Source organism: Pleurodeles waltl, chromosome 10 (assembly GCF_031143425.1).
Source record: "Pleurodeles waltl isolate 20211129_DDA chromosome 10, aPleWal1.hap1.20221129, whole genome shotgun sequence".
Taxonomy (NCBI): Eukaryota; Metazoa; Chordata; class Amphibia; order Caudata; family Salamandridae; genus Pleurodeles; species Pleurodeles waltl.
In genome coordinates this window covers 132088209-132101902 of record NC_090449.1, presented here as the reverse complement: position 1 = coordinate 132101902, position 13694 = coordinate 132088209, and the positions used below count along the sequence as shown (strand labels likewise).

General features: G+C 44.5%; 1 protein-coding gene across 1 annotated transcript in view; it reads right to left on the bottom strand.

Moving 5' to 3' along the window:
• Positions 1-13694, bottom strand: part of LOC138261214 (cytochrome P450 3A21-like) — a 184051-nt gene that overhangs the window by 142552 nt on the left and 27805 nt on the right. The window contains exons 2-3 of the mRNA XM_069209967.1: positions 12873-12966; positions 1143-1195 (exon numbers count right to left, since the gene is read on the bottom strand). Coding sequence (XP_069066068.1) covers positions 1143-1195; positions 12873-12966 — 147 coding nt within the window. The remainder of the gene's footprint in view (positions 1-1142; positions 1196-12872; positions 12967-13694) is intronic.

The following is a 13694-nucleotide window of genomic DNA, read 5'->3' as shown; positions in this document are numbered from 1 at the left end:
CATGATGCAAGATTTTTCGCAACTTTATGACTTTGTTAATACATATTCAATCCAATATGACAGTGCTAAATAGACATTTGTGACATGCAACATTACAAGAATCTTCATAACAAGTGTTTTCTTCTGTTGTGAAAATCACAACATTCATTGCCTGTTACTTTGCTTTCAAGAGTGTTCTGCGTTGCCTATTTGTAAACTGCTGCTCATATAGGGGGTCATTCCGACCCTGGCGGTCATGGACCTCCAGGGCGGGGTTGGAGGATGCACCGCCAACAGGCTGGCGGTGCATCAAGGGCAATTCTGACCGCGGCGGTAAAGCCGCGGTCAGAAAAGGGAAACCGGCGGTTTCCCGCCGGTTTTCCCCTGCCCCTGTGAATCCTCCACGGCGGCGCTGCAAGCAGCGCCGCCATGGGGATTCCGACCCCCTTCCCGCCAGCCTGGTTTTCACCGCCAGAACCAAGCTGGCGGGAACGGGTGTTGTGGGGCCCCTGGGGGCCCCTGCAGTGCCCATGCCAATGGCATGGGCACTGCAGGGGCCCCCTAACAGGGCCCCACATTGATTTTCAGTGTCTTCCTAGCAACTGCACCCGTCGCACACCAGCAACTCCGCCGGCTCCATTCGGAGCCGGCTTCCTCGTTGCTGGTGCTTTCCCGCTGGGCGGGCGGGCGGCCTTTTGGCGGTCGCCCGCCCAGCGGGAAAGTCAGAATTACCGCGGCGGTCATTTGACCGCGCTGCGGTATTATGGCGGGGGAACTTTGGCGGACGGCCTCCGCCGCCCGCCGAAGTTAGAATGACCCCCATAGTCTTATAAAAGACCATTTAAGATGGATATCCTATTTATTTGTGAGAAATAAATCAGCCTATCACAGGTTCATTTATCTGTATTCAAGAATATCAGCAATTGGCAAAGGAACGTGACACACTCATTGAACGAAATGGAAAAATGTGCGGCTTCTAATACATACATTCCCCAGACTCAATCTATACCATGACAATGCATTTCAACACGGTGGTGTTGGCACACCAGCAAAACCTCAAAAGGGACTAAGAAAAACATATTTCATAGACCACTAACTAGGACACTATATCAAACAACGGTGAAATAAATTGTCATGCCTAAAGAATAAACAAACAAACTTACCCCCAAATTTTTCCATATTTTTTAAAACACTCCATATCAAATTCAAAAACGCCCTAAAAAGGAAGACAAGTCAAAGTGGTTAATGACGAAAGTGTAATAGAAATGACCACACAATAGTTATGTTTGATTTAAAAGCTGTTGATCTAAAAAATTAAGTAAATCTGTTCCCATCTTTCTAAGTTCCCCCTTTAAATTTGGGATACATTTTTTTAAATTCATTTACAATAAAGCAAGCCATTAACCAAAAATCGAATTAAAAAATGGTCAAGCGCAGCTTTGTGATAGGGGAAAAGGCGCTTAGTGGCATGGTGATCATTATACAGAAGTACAGATAGTGGACAGTTGAAATGTAGGAGTAGCATTCAGAGCGTCCGGTCACAAACCCCTTTTGCAGTCAAAAACATCAGTAATAGAGCATCCTATTGACTAAAATGGGGAACTATTTGTTTTTCAAACGACAAGATATCAAATAATTCTAAGAAAGCTGGATGGTCCTCCAAATTAGCACTGTTCATTGACCTAGATGTTAAGGTTAACATCTCCTGTATATTATGAAGCACTTAACACCTTGGACCATGCAGACCAGGCCAAGCTGAGGGAACAATTTCAAGGAAGGTTCCAAAAGGCAATGCGTACTTGTGCAGATGTTAGATGGAATGCAGAACAGAAAAGGTTGTGGAATGACATGATAGAGGGAGCTAGATTGTGCCAGCAGTGAAGAACAAGAAGATGGATGAGGAAAAAGGAGAAGAAAAGTCAAGGAAATTGAAAGGGGAAAAGGTAAAGGATACAGAGAACATAGATGACGATAGTGAAGCAATATTGATTCTAGTGATGACATATTGGATGCCTCGTCATCAGCACATCCACATCAATCCAATGTGGCCCAAACTGAACGAATAGATGGTGTAGCAACTAGTATAAGTTCAGGAACACTAATTGTACCGGTGAATGTGAGTCAGAACTTTACGGGTGAGAGTTCAGGGGATAATGCCACTGTAAACTCCTTTGTTCCGAATGCCTCCAACAGGATTACTGTCCCAGTCACTTAACAGCTTGGGTATTAAGTTCAGGCCGCAGTTGGCTTCATCACCTATATGGGGTCCAGAGAGCACTGAATAATCTGCCATGACGGTCCTTGGGGGGACGCATTCCTTATGAGGTTCTCTTTGGGATACCTATGTATGTCCCAGATCTTGACGCCCCTGGTTTGGTGGCAGTAGAAACACCATTTGACATAAATGAACATCTCACTATCTTACAGGACCTTCAGCAATTTCGTGATGATAAATCATCTACCAGTCCTGCCACTTTAGGAATAAGGGATTTAGCGAAAACTTCGACTGGCTGGATTCCTAAAGTTGGGGATCTGGTTTGTGAGAAGATCGCTGTGAAGAAGGAATTCGGCCCATCATACACAGCTCCTGCACCGGTCTTGGGAATTCATGGTACCAGGACTGTCATCTTACCACCACTGTCTGGTTCCCGAACGAACAGATTCATTTCCATTGATGACATCAAATTACACCATGTGGCTGATCCTTCACAGTAGACCAAGAGGTCCCTTGGGTAGTTCCCGATCCCCTCTCACTACCCAACAGGACATACCTCTACATAGTAGGATGAACAACACTACTACGGACTATGCAACAATGTCCAATGCTGTTACAGATACCTCCTCGACCATGGGGAGGGCGGAAAACGAACTCTTCCTAGTTCTAGTTACCACTTAAATGACAACACCTGTCCAAGATTTGGCTGTTTTTTACACAAACACTTCACAGACTGATGACACTGTCTACCATGAGCCTCCATGTGAAGTGGACCAATCTACAAGAGAAGCACCAGCTTCAACATTTAGACACTGCTTCTGGTTATTTCATAGACATTGATGATTTCTCTTCCGACTCATCCACTATTGTGATTGACAATGTTTCAAAAACACGTAAGCTGTATCAATGGCTTAAAAAGAACTATTTAATCTGCCCATGGCACTATTTATGGTTCTGTTTGACATTTACTTCCTTATTGTTTTGGGTTGGTTTTGTGACTGTTTTCTTTTTGTTCATAAATGGTCATTTCATTCCTGAACGTCCTCTGTAGAGCCTGTGGATGAATTCATAACTCCATATCATTCCTCACATAAGGTCTGAAGAGACTTGACCCTTGTGAATATTTCAGCAATACCGATTCCAGATGGGATTGTGTGGGACAACGTTCCCTTTGATATATACGGGCCTACTCAGGTCATCCAAATTCCATATGTGTTCAAAATATCTATGACAGATGTGATTACACCTGATTTTGTATCTGATGATTGGTATGTCCAGACAGTTGATTCCATGCTGACTGAAATGAAGGACTATTCCGTATTTAAAAGTGATGATGTATATGAACATTCAATGAATTATGGGGAAATGTTCTGTTACAACAATTAAGGACAATACTACCTACACTTTGGCACTAGACACAGGCCAGTGTTAAACTATACACAGTGGGAACACTGTTCGACACCACCAGTGGGGAGGCCGAAACACTATACAGATACATTTATATATTTTACTATAATATTTCAAGTTGCCTCCGTCACAAATTAGGAAGATTTTGCTAACAAACACAAAACTGATATATTCAGATCCCTTTGTTTCCCGGCTTGCAGTTGAAGGTTACAAATACTGGAAGAGCACTATTGACGTCAAAAGTGTATGGAGAATACAAGATTGTCACATACAGGGTAGGAAAGCTTTGTTTAGAGCATTCCTGATTCCAGTGCAAATGATCTTTTTAAATGACAAGATCCAACAGACATCCTGTCTGGGGTTAGCAAAAATGAAAGACATGAACACGCCCAGTATCCCCACACCGGCAAGGTTTAATGATTGGCAATATTTCCTTAATATCACAGAGGAAACGCTATATGCAATGGTTAAGGCTGGTACTTAAAATTCTTCACTTTCCAGTCCCGGTGGGTGGTTAATATGGCCAACTGACACCAATAGATGTCAAGCATGTTTTTTTAACTCTTCACTGGGTTTTTTACGATTAACAGGCCAAACACTTGCTTTGTTATCGAGTCAACACACAGGTATAGTTACAACATACAGTGTGGGTAAACTGTGCCAACAATGGGTACAGACTAACACATTAGCTGCAGTTAAACAACATCTTAACACTCTTTCTGAAGATGTAGACTTACAGGATTTTCTGCTAGGTCCCAGGAAACAGCGCTCTAAAAGGTTCCTGTATGCTATGTATAATGAGATCTGGAAACTTTCACAGATAGAAGCTGCTGCACGTTTAAGGCAGTTAGATAAGGAAAACTTGGAAAAAACTTTAGCAGTTGTTGACAATGGCATGAACACTCTGTCCAACAGAAAGTATTCACTGTCAAACATAGTGTCATCTGCTATTGATATTGTTCAGACAGATATGTACCGTTTATATCATGGACAAACTCAGCTGCATTCCATCATGCAGCTAGGTTGGACACTATAGACACTGAAAAATGGCCGCATTCCATGGCAGTACATTAACAGTAGTGAATTGTTCACTGCGTTCAATCTTTCCAGGGAACAGCAGACAATGGCTAAAAGGGAAGCTAGTTTCACCATGCTTCAAATTGAGGAGTTAAATAAGTTTCTCTTCACGGTAGCAGAGAGTCCTTCAACAATTTGGCTCTTACATGGTATTATTAATTTGCCCATTTTTACTATTCGTTTCTCGAATTGCTCGAAACATCTTGCAGTGGGCAGGTTTGAGCAACTAGGTAATAGCTATTTTAAGGAAGAGTGGGAGCTGCCCTTTGATTATAAATGTTTGAACGGTGAAACAGAGGTTTTTCTAAGCGGAAGCGAATGTGAGACTACTGTTAGTCATTCAATGATCTGTAAGCAGGTGTCTCTTCACGGCCTTTGCAATGCAGGGGTTGCAAACTTGGCCTGTTTTCTGAAGGGTACTCCTGTCCCTTTGATTCGACCGGTATTTCATGTACTTTCCGTTGGAAGTTTTGTGGTACTGAGCGATCAAAGTTGTTGCGGCATGCGACCAGGAATTGCCTAAGTAATCTCGGTCTCGAAGGTCGTTACGTGTTTTATTCCCCCCACACGAGAGATACAAGTATCTGACATGTGGACCCATATAGATACTATTAATGTAAGTTATGACAAACTGAGCAGGCTAAAGGCGCTACTGTTTCAAAAACAGGTCGCGTTGACATAAGCTAGAGAGACGTATGCTCTCCAGATAGCGAGATCATCAGCTGAGATACAATCCCTATTAAATACCAACTTTCCCAAGCACTTTGGAGAACTGGTATCCGGAATATTCAATGCTTCGAGCACTGCTGGGATTGTCCATTTCTTTAAGGCTGTCAGGCCTGGATTCGTGTCCATCTTCCAGACGGTTTTCAAAGTCATCCCATCAGCCATCCATTCACTCTTTTCAAGCATGTTTGGCGGTTTTTAGATTATTTTGGTGTTGATTGGCGGACTACTACTGCTATTTCTTCCACCTACACAGAGCAATGGAGCCGCTCCCACTACCTCAACTGTGCCGTGAAACGCATGGTTCGGATCTTCGATGCTTCCTTATTGGTGGAATTGGAGCGTGACTGGTCGTTGTCATTCTGGCCACTTATCTGGTGCGTACAACCAGTTTTCCGCTGCGTGTGGTGCCTCTTCGAACACCTGCCTATGGTGTGTCTTGCTGTTGCACCGACATCTCCTGTGGACCAAGAACTGATGATGTCCCCAATGAGGGTTCATTCACGTCATGCCCCTTGAGACTAAGGCTGCGCCGCAAAGCCCCTTATGAGCCTTCGGTTATAATATCTACTATGGAGAGTGGCACTGCTGGAGGCGGACCTGCACAAGAGACTGACACGCACTACTGCTCTGTGGATCCATCTGCCTATCCTGGGATCGATCTAAAATCTGACGACGTGGACTTATTTTTGAGGTCCTTGATTGGTGACTTCGATAACTCTCTTCAAGATCATGACTATAGCAAATAATCTGATGAGTTGGCTTGCCATTCCCGATTCAAAGTATGCATTTAAATTGCCCTTACTTTGGCCTGCTTTGCTTGTCATGGTCGACATTAAGGGGGTCATTCTGACCCTGGCGGACATCGACCGCCAGGGTCGACGACCACGGAAGCACCGCCAACAGGCTGGCGGTGCTTCCTTTTGTATTCCGAGCCGCGGTCGCCCAGCCGGGTCCGGCGGTTTCCCGCCGGATTACCCCCGGCTGGGAGAATCCTCCATGGCGGCGCTGCTTGCACCGCCAGTACCAGGATGGCAGGAACGGGTGTCGTGGGGCCCCTGGGGGCCCCTGCACTGCCCATGCCATTGGCATGGGCAGTGCAGGGGACCCCTAACAGGGCCCCAGAAAGATTTTCACTGTCTGCACTGCAGACAGTGAAAATCGCGACGGGTGCAACTGCACCCGTTGCACCCCTGCAACTCCGCCGGCTCCATTCGAAGCCGGCTTCATTGTTGCAGGGCCTTTCCAGCTGGGCCGGCGGGCGCTCCTTTGGCGGATGCCCGCCGGCCCAGTGGGAAAGCCAGAATGGCCTCCGCGGTCTTTTGACCGTGGAGCGGCCAAGTGGCGGTTCCCGTTTGCCTGGCGGCTACCGCCACCAGCCAAACTCGGAATGAGGGCCCAAGTCTCCTTGAATGTGTTTTTAACTAATGTTTTTAACTACTATCTTTTAGCAAATTTTAAAGTAGACTTTTTACCTAGTTTTTATGCTTTTAGCTTTTTAGTCCAGAGCAATTTTAGCGTTCGGATTCATTCACTTTAGACAGATAATCAGAGGGATTCCGACCAGAGGGCATCGCCACCATAGCTGATATCGATGCTGCATGTGGTCTTGACGCCGACCCAGTCTTCGTGTCCCTACGGAGTCTGAGTTAGAGACCTTATTCCAAGGTAACGAGTGTTGGCGGCTCCTCTCATGGACATGGCATTGGCAGATTAGGTTTAATATACCCAGTTCTCCTTTAGGTAGGAGGTTAGACCTATCATGATATGGTATTAGGACATATTACACACCTTATGGCTTTTCATGCTATTGCAAAATGATGGGGGTCTTTGTAATAATGACTCTTGCCTTTACAATTCTGTTTCTTGCACTGTTCATTATCCTAATAATTGCAGGCCATGTAACTTATCGCAGAATGCAGTTGTATTGAATAAAAAATATTGAAACTTTTCTGCATCTTCGATTATTGCCTGTGTTTGGTTGAGACATGATGTATCTGTGAGGGGTAATCTCCGTTTAACCACGGAGCTCCCTGAGATGTCTCGAGTCCATGCGTAAAGGCTGCCACAAATCACCTTTTACAATTTGGGTTTTTGGTGAGGTGCTGCTAGTGAGCCAGAAAGGTTGGGACGACAGCTGCGACTTGTTGTAGGATAGGCATAGTCGCCTACAAACATAAGTACTGTCATCCTTAAACCAGCAGTTTTGCCTAGAGCAAGAGTCCAACTACGACAGTACATGTCCTGGTAGTGAAAAACACCTAAAGTCATTTTTTCACTATTGTGAAGCCTAAACCCTCCTCTCATAGGCCAGCACTGGAATTTCATGATGTACTTTTAAGTGTTAATTTCTGATGAAAAGGAGTGGTATTGTCATGTTTAGTATGGTTGGAATGGTGGGAAGAAATCCTGCTTACTGGTGAAGTTGGATTTAACATTACTATTTTAGAAATGCCACTTTTAGAAAGTAGGCATTTCTCTGCACTTTCTGCCCTATGTGTCTTAAACCCTGTCTCCAGTTCACATCTGGTCTGTGCTGGTTGACAGCTCCCCTTGTTGTATTCCACCTCAACAGCCATAAAACAGGAAACTCAGCTGTATCAGCATTCATTTCCATACTGATTGGTCTTCCTGGGACACTTCAAAGGCTAGTGGCCTGACCTCACACAAAGGACTGATAACCCTCCACATATTTCCTGACAGACAGGACTGGGTTGAAACAGGAACTGGTGCACTTCAAAACCACTCTTCGAAGTTTCCCCCACTTCAAAGGCATATTTGGGAATATATACTGGGTCCGTGACTCCCTAAAATCAGACAGTTCTGGACCTACAACTTGACTCTGTGAGAAGGACTGCCGGACTCATCTGGACTGCTTTTCTGGAAGGACTGCTCTCCTGCTCGTTGCCCTGCTGCCTGCTGCTCCCTGACTCTGCTGGAAGGACTCTGCCTTGACTCACTAGGGATTTCCAAGGGCTGAACATGAGGTTGCCTCCTGTTACAACATCTCAAGGCCATCAAAGACTTCACCAGAGAGAGAAAATTCACTCCACCAGAAAAACCGATGCAACACCAGCAAAATCGACGCAGCACCTGCTTCATCATCACGGCACATGTTGGATTTTTTTTTGTATCATCCCTGGGCATCAAAATATCCCCACATCGAAATAAGGACCCAAGGCTATGCACCAAGAAATCAACACATCACCTCCGCCACGCTGAAAAATCAACGCATCGATTTACTTTCTGACACCTCACCTCCTTTGCGGTCCTCTGCATCATTATTTTTGATGCATCCCATGTACTTTATGCTCAAAAGATACATCCATTGACTCCTATAGGATAGGACTTGCTTAAATCCCTAAAAAGTGATATCTTGACTTGTGCACATTGGATTCTTGCCGATTTGCTCTTTTTTATTCAGATAAATATTATCTATTTTTCCAAACTGGTGTGAAGTACTTTTTGTGGTGTTTTCACTGTGTTACTGTATGTGTTATTTCACAAATACTTTACACATTGCCTTCTACGTTCAGCCTTACTGCTCTGTTCCAAGCTACCAGAGGGTGAGCACGGGATAACTTAGGTTGTTTTGTGACTTACCCTGACTAGGACTGTGGTCCCTACTTGGACAGGGTGCATACCACTGCCAACTAGAGACCCAAGTTCTAACAGTCTCACAGTAGCTGAACTATTTTTGAGGGAACTCATCCCTAGATTTGGTTGCCTGACTTCTCTGGAGTCAGACCGAGGGATCCACTTCAACAATGAGGTCCTGAAATTGTTGTGGGCAGCATTAGAGGTGGAGCAGAGACTACATTGCAGCTCTTCGACCTGAGGCTTCAGGGATAGCGGAACAGGTGAAAGACACAATGAAATTCAGACTGGCTAAAGTGTGTGCTTTGACATCTCTGAAATGGCCTGATGCTTTGCCCCTTGTGTTGATGAGTCTTCACAGTATTCTTGATTGGTGGACAGGACTGTACCGCCACAAGATAATCATGGGCAGAGCGATCAGACTGACAGCTGTACCTGCAGATGCACTTGTGAACATTATAGATTATATGATTCTTGATTACTGCAAAGAAGTGGCTGACATGGTCTGTGCTGTGTCTCATCAGGTCAGAGCAGCCACAGCCCCATTACATCAGGAGCAGTTTCATAATCTCAGTCCTGGAGACTGGGTCCTAGTGAAAAAGCATGTGAGGAAATCAAAGTGATAAATATCGAGTGCCTGTCTTACCTATTCTCCCCAGATCAAAAAAATTGACATCTTGAGTGAGGCAGTTAAAGAGTTCAACCTTGTATTTCAACTGTGCGCCATCTCATTCTGTTCACACTCTTAAAAGATGTCTCCAACACAAAAATCCCATCAGGGTCCATCAATGGGCAGTACCTTTGCGCCAAGCCTGGCATGCCTACATGTCCACTCTTTTGAGATGAACTATGTTCTACAGTATTCAAATCCCTTCCTTGAAAAACAAAATCAGATTATGGAAAAGATACATAGACAATATACAATTGATTTGGAAGGGCACAAAAGTGAGGCAATGGTTTTCTCTGCATGGCTGAATGCATTCAACCCATACTTATGGTTTACTATCACAATAGAAGAGATGGAACTCCCCTTTCTCGATCTCCTCATACAGGCTGGGAACAGAGTCCTTGAGACCCAGGTTTATTATAAACCAACTCACTGAGATTCAAGAGCTTCCATCCATGAGCTTTGAGAGAGAATCTACTAGTAGGCCAATTCCTGCGCCTGAGACAAAACTGCTCAGAATTAGAGGAATACAACAGACATGCAGAAAGCTCTCCAATAAGCTAGAAGCAAAGATCTACCCAAGTCATCTGATATGGAGAGCTAACAAGAGGGCTCGTAATAATAACAGAGAACAAGTACTTGAGTCCTTTGAAAACCCGACAGAAGAGAGATTGATCTGTGTAGTTACTTTCAGTCCTCTGTCCAAAGACGTGCAGAAGATTAAAGACAAATGGAAGATTCTGACCTACAATTTCAACAACCAATGCATGCTTTTAAAAGAGCAAAAAGCATAAGGGACATGATAGTACACACACAACCAAGAAAGAGACCAACCATCTAGAGACAACAGACCTCGTGGAACTTACCAGGCCCATCAGGACATTCACCATGTAGGAAATGCAGTGTTTGCAGATTTAGGAAGAAGACACCCAACTTCAACCAGGACTTGGGAAACCTTGGGAACTGAGATCCTTATCAAACTACAATACCAAAAATGTAATATATGTGTCCTGCGAAACTGAGATATATTGGGATGGCAACTCGCAAAGTTAGAACACGTATCTGCGAGCACAGAATTATGATCCACTGCAAACGTGACTCCAAACGTACAAGCCATTACATTATGAAGAATCACAGTGCTGATGATATAGAATGGTGCGTGACCTGAGAAACTGAAACAAACTAAGACAAGATATGACCAAAGTCATGTTGTGGTATGAACAAAGGTGGGTGTAGAGATTGCACACCGACAGGAATGGCCTTAACAATGAGATTACATGGTCCCGATTAGAGAAACGGGCAAGTGTGGGTTGTAGCACCTCTCCAGCATGTACTATCCAGCAAACAAAAAAGACTGGTGTGGGGTTTGGCCGTTGCCTAGCATGCAACACAAGGGTCATTTGTACTGCCCATCATCGTACCTTAACAAGGAAGGTACTCAGAAGAAGTTCGTTCCAGTAAAACACACACACCACACACCACTTTTCTTCTCTCTCTCTCTCTCCTCCTGTTCTTTTTAACTTCACAGACTGAGCCAAAATATTATAGATCCCAGTTTTAACCATCACTATAATCTGTATGTGAAAAATAACTGACATAGGGAGCAGAAGCTGCCCTTTTATAGTACAGTCTATTTAAGGTAATATGCAAAGTAACCACAAATTATCACAGAAGAATTTTTGGCTTCATTTGGACTCTTTTGTACTGGGGAAGGAGATATATTTATAAAAAAAGAATTTTTTTGAGAAGCATCATCTTGAACACTTCACAGTAGATCCCCAGATATGCACTTTTGTTTTATATCCATAAATATTTAGCTTGAAAACACAAACACACATCTACCTAAGTGATCCTTTGTGAGTTTTCACATTTGCACGCATCTGGCTTGTAATAAACGAGTGCATGTATGAGGACCGCAAAAGGGGACCATATGAGCCAGATACAGGCCCCAAACCTACATTTCCCGTGATCCCTGGGTTGCTTATATGGCGTTGCTAGATGTGCCCTATGGCGACCCTCCACCGTCACGGACGTGTTACCACTGGGATTTTTTTAATTATCCCGAATGCCCTCAACCAGTGGACAAGGAGCTGGGAGAGGCAGTTTTTTAGGTGCAAGAGAACAACGCACCCCTTGACGAAGTAAGAGAGGGGGCCATAGCAATCGGAAGGCAGGTTGGGGAGGGCTTCAAGTGTTTTTATGTTTTTTTCACCTTGCATGCACAGCATTCCAGCACTCAACTTATGAAGGCAATAGCGATACCAGGAAGGAGGGACAGACTGTTTCCCTGCACCCATATTGGGCCATAGTGAACATTTAACTTCTATGGGGACCGCCACATGGGGATCGCTGCCAGCATAATTTGTACCGATTGTTTTAGATGAGATTAGTAAGTAAGATCAACCACTGGAGAGCATGCTACACCCTGCACCGTTTACGCATATCAGGACTTGGTTAACTTAAAAGTAGCCCTGACCACTCCCTTCTTTTTTCCATGCACGAAAAATTGGCCGTCGGGGACATATAACCCTTACGGGGATTGCCACAGAGGGAAACCTGCTAACATAGCTTGGACCGATTACTTTCAAAGGGGGTGGATGCCCCAGACTCATGGTCTCTAACCCATCTGATTAGGGTAAGGATATCTTAGTGAGCTCACATACACATTGGATACTTCCAGGAATTGTGTTTTTTGGAACATGCCCAGCTTAACCTAGATACGGTTGCATGTTTCTACTTCAACACTTTTTCGAAGCACATATGTTTGCAGTGGTTTGCAGTGTCTTTCACACCTTGCATGTTCATTATTTAGTTCCCTTGTAGATGATTAGGGTGTATCCATTTCGAAAGATCCCATCTGGAGTCAACCCACACAGATAACGTCTGAGGTCCAGCTCCCACAAACACAAATAGCTTCTGTTTCCCAAAGAAAACATCCGGAGTACATTCCACACAGATCATACCGGATGCCACTTCTACTCAACGTTCCCTGAAACAAAAATCACATTGGCAGTCCACATTACACAAATAACAGCTAGTTGCCACCCCACAAAGATAAAATATGGGGCACATTCCACAGACAAATCTTGAGACCAGGTCACACTGGTTGCACTTAGATTCCATTCCAAAAAGATTATCTGATGACCTTACTAAACAGTTAATGAGCGGTGTCCTTTCCATGCAGATCACAGCTGGCGCACTTACATTTCTGTACCCATGGAATGTTCCAATAAATGGAAGGGGCCTCGGTCCAGGTATCCCCAGTTTCCTAAATATTCCATGTGTCCAGGTTCCATAGCTGTGGAGTAAAAGAAACATTTTTGAGAATCAAAAAGCTACAGCAATTATCATTTCAACCTAAACAAGGCCCTCATTTATAGAAGGCCAGAGGCGAAAAACATGTTAGTATTGTGAAAGCGTATGTCCATAGCACCATCAATATTTTAAAATGTTAAGACCTGTTGTATTACGCATCAAACATGTTCATACAATATCACAGCAAGGTAGGATTGTGTCTGCTAGGACACAGTGGCGGCTGGCAGCTTTGGGAGGGGGCGGGCGGGGCACACACACACAAACACACACACAGACTCATTCTTTCACACACAGACACGCATGCACGCTCATCCATTAACAACACTCATTCCATTCAAACATGCACGCATGCACCAAACATTCATTTTACAAGATTACACACATTCGTTCTTTCACACACACACGCACGCACGCACTTCCATTAACAACACTCATAACACTCAAACATGCACGCGTGCACCAAACATTCAATGTAAAACATAACACACACATACACACACACACTTACCTTTAGCCTCCAGGTCCCAGGAGGGTTGGGACTGCTGCATGAGGGAAGGCAGCAGTCCCCTCGTCACAGAGTGGGGTGGGGTCAGTGAGACTGCTGACCCCACCCCACTCTGTGACGAGGTGTCCCTGATTGACACTCGCCCTGGGCGCTTCAGGGCTAAAACTGAAGCGCCCAGGGAGAGTGTCAATTGGTGACGCTTTCCT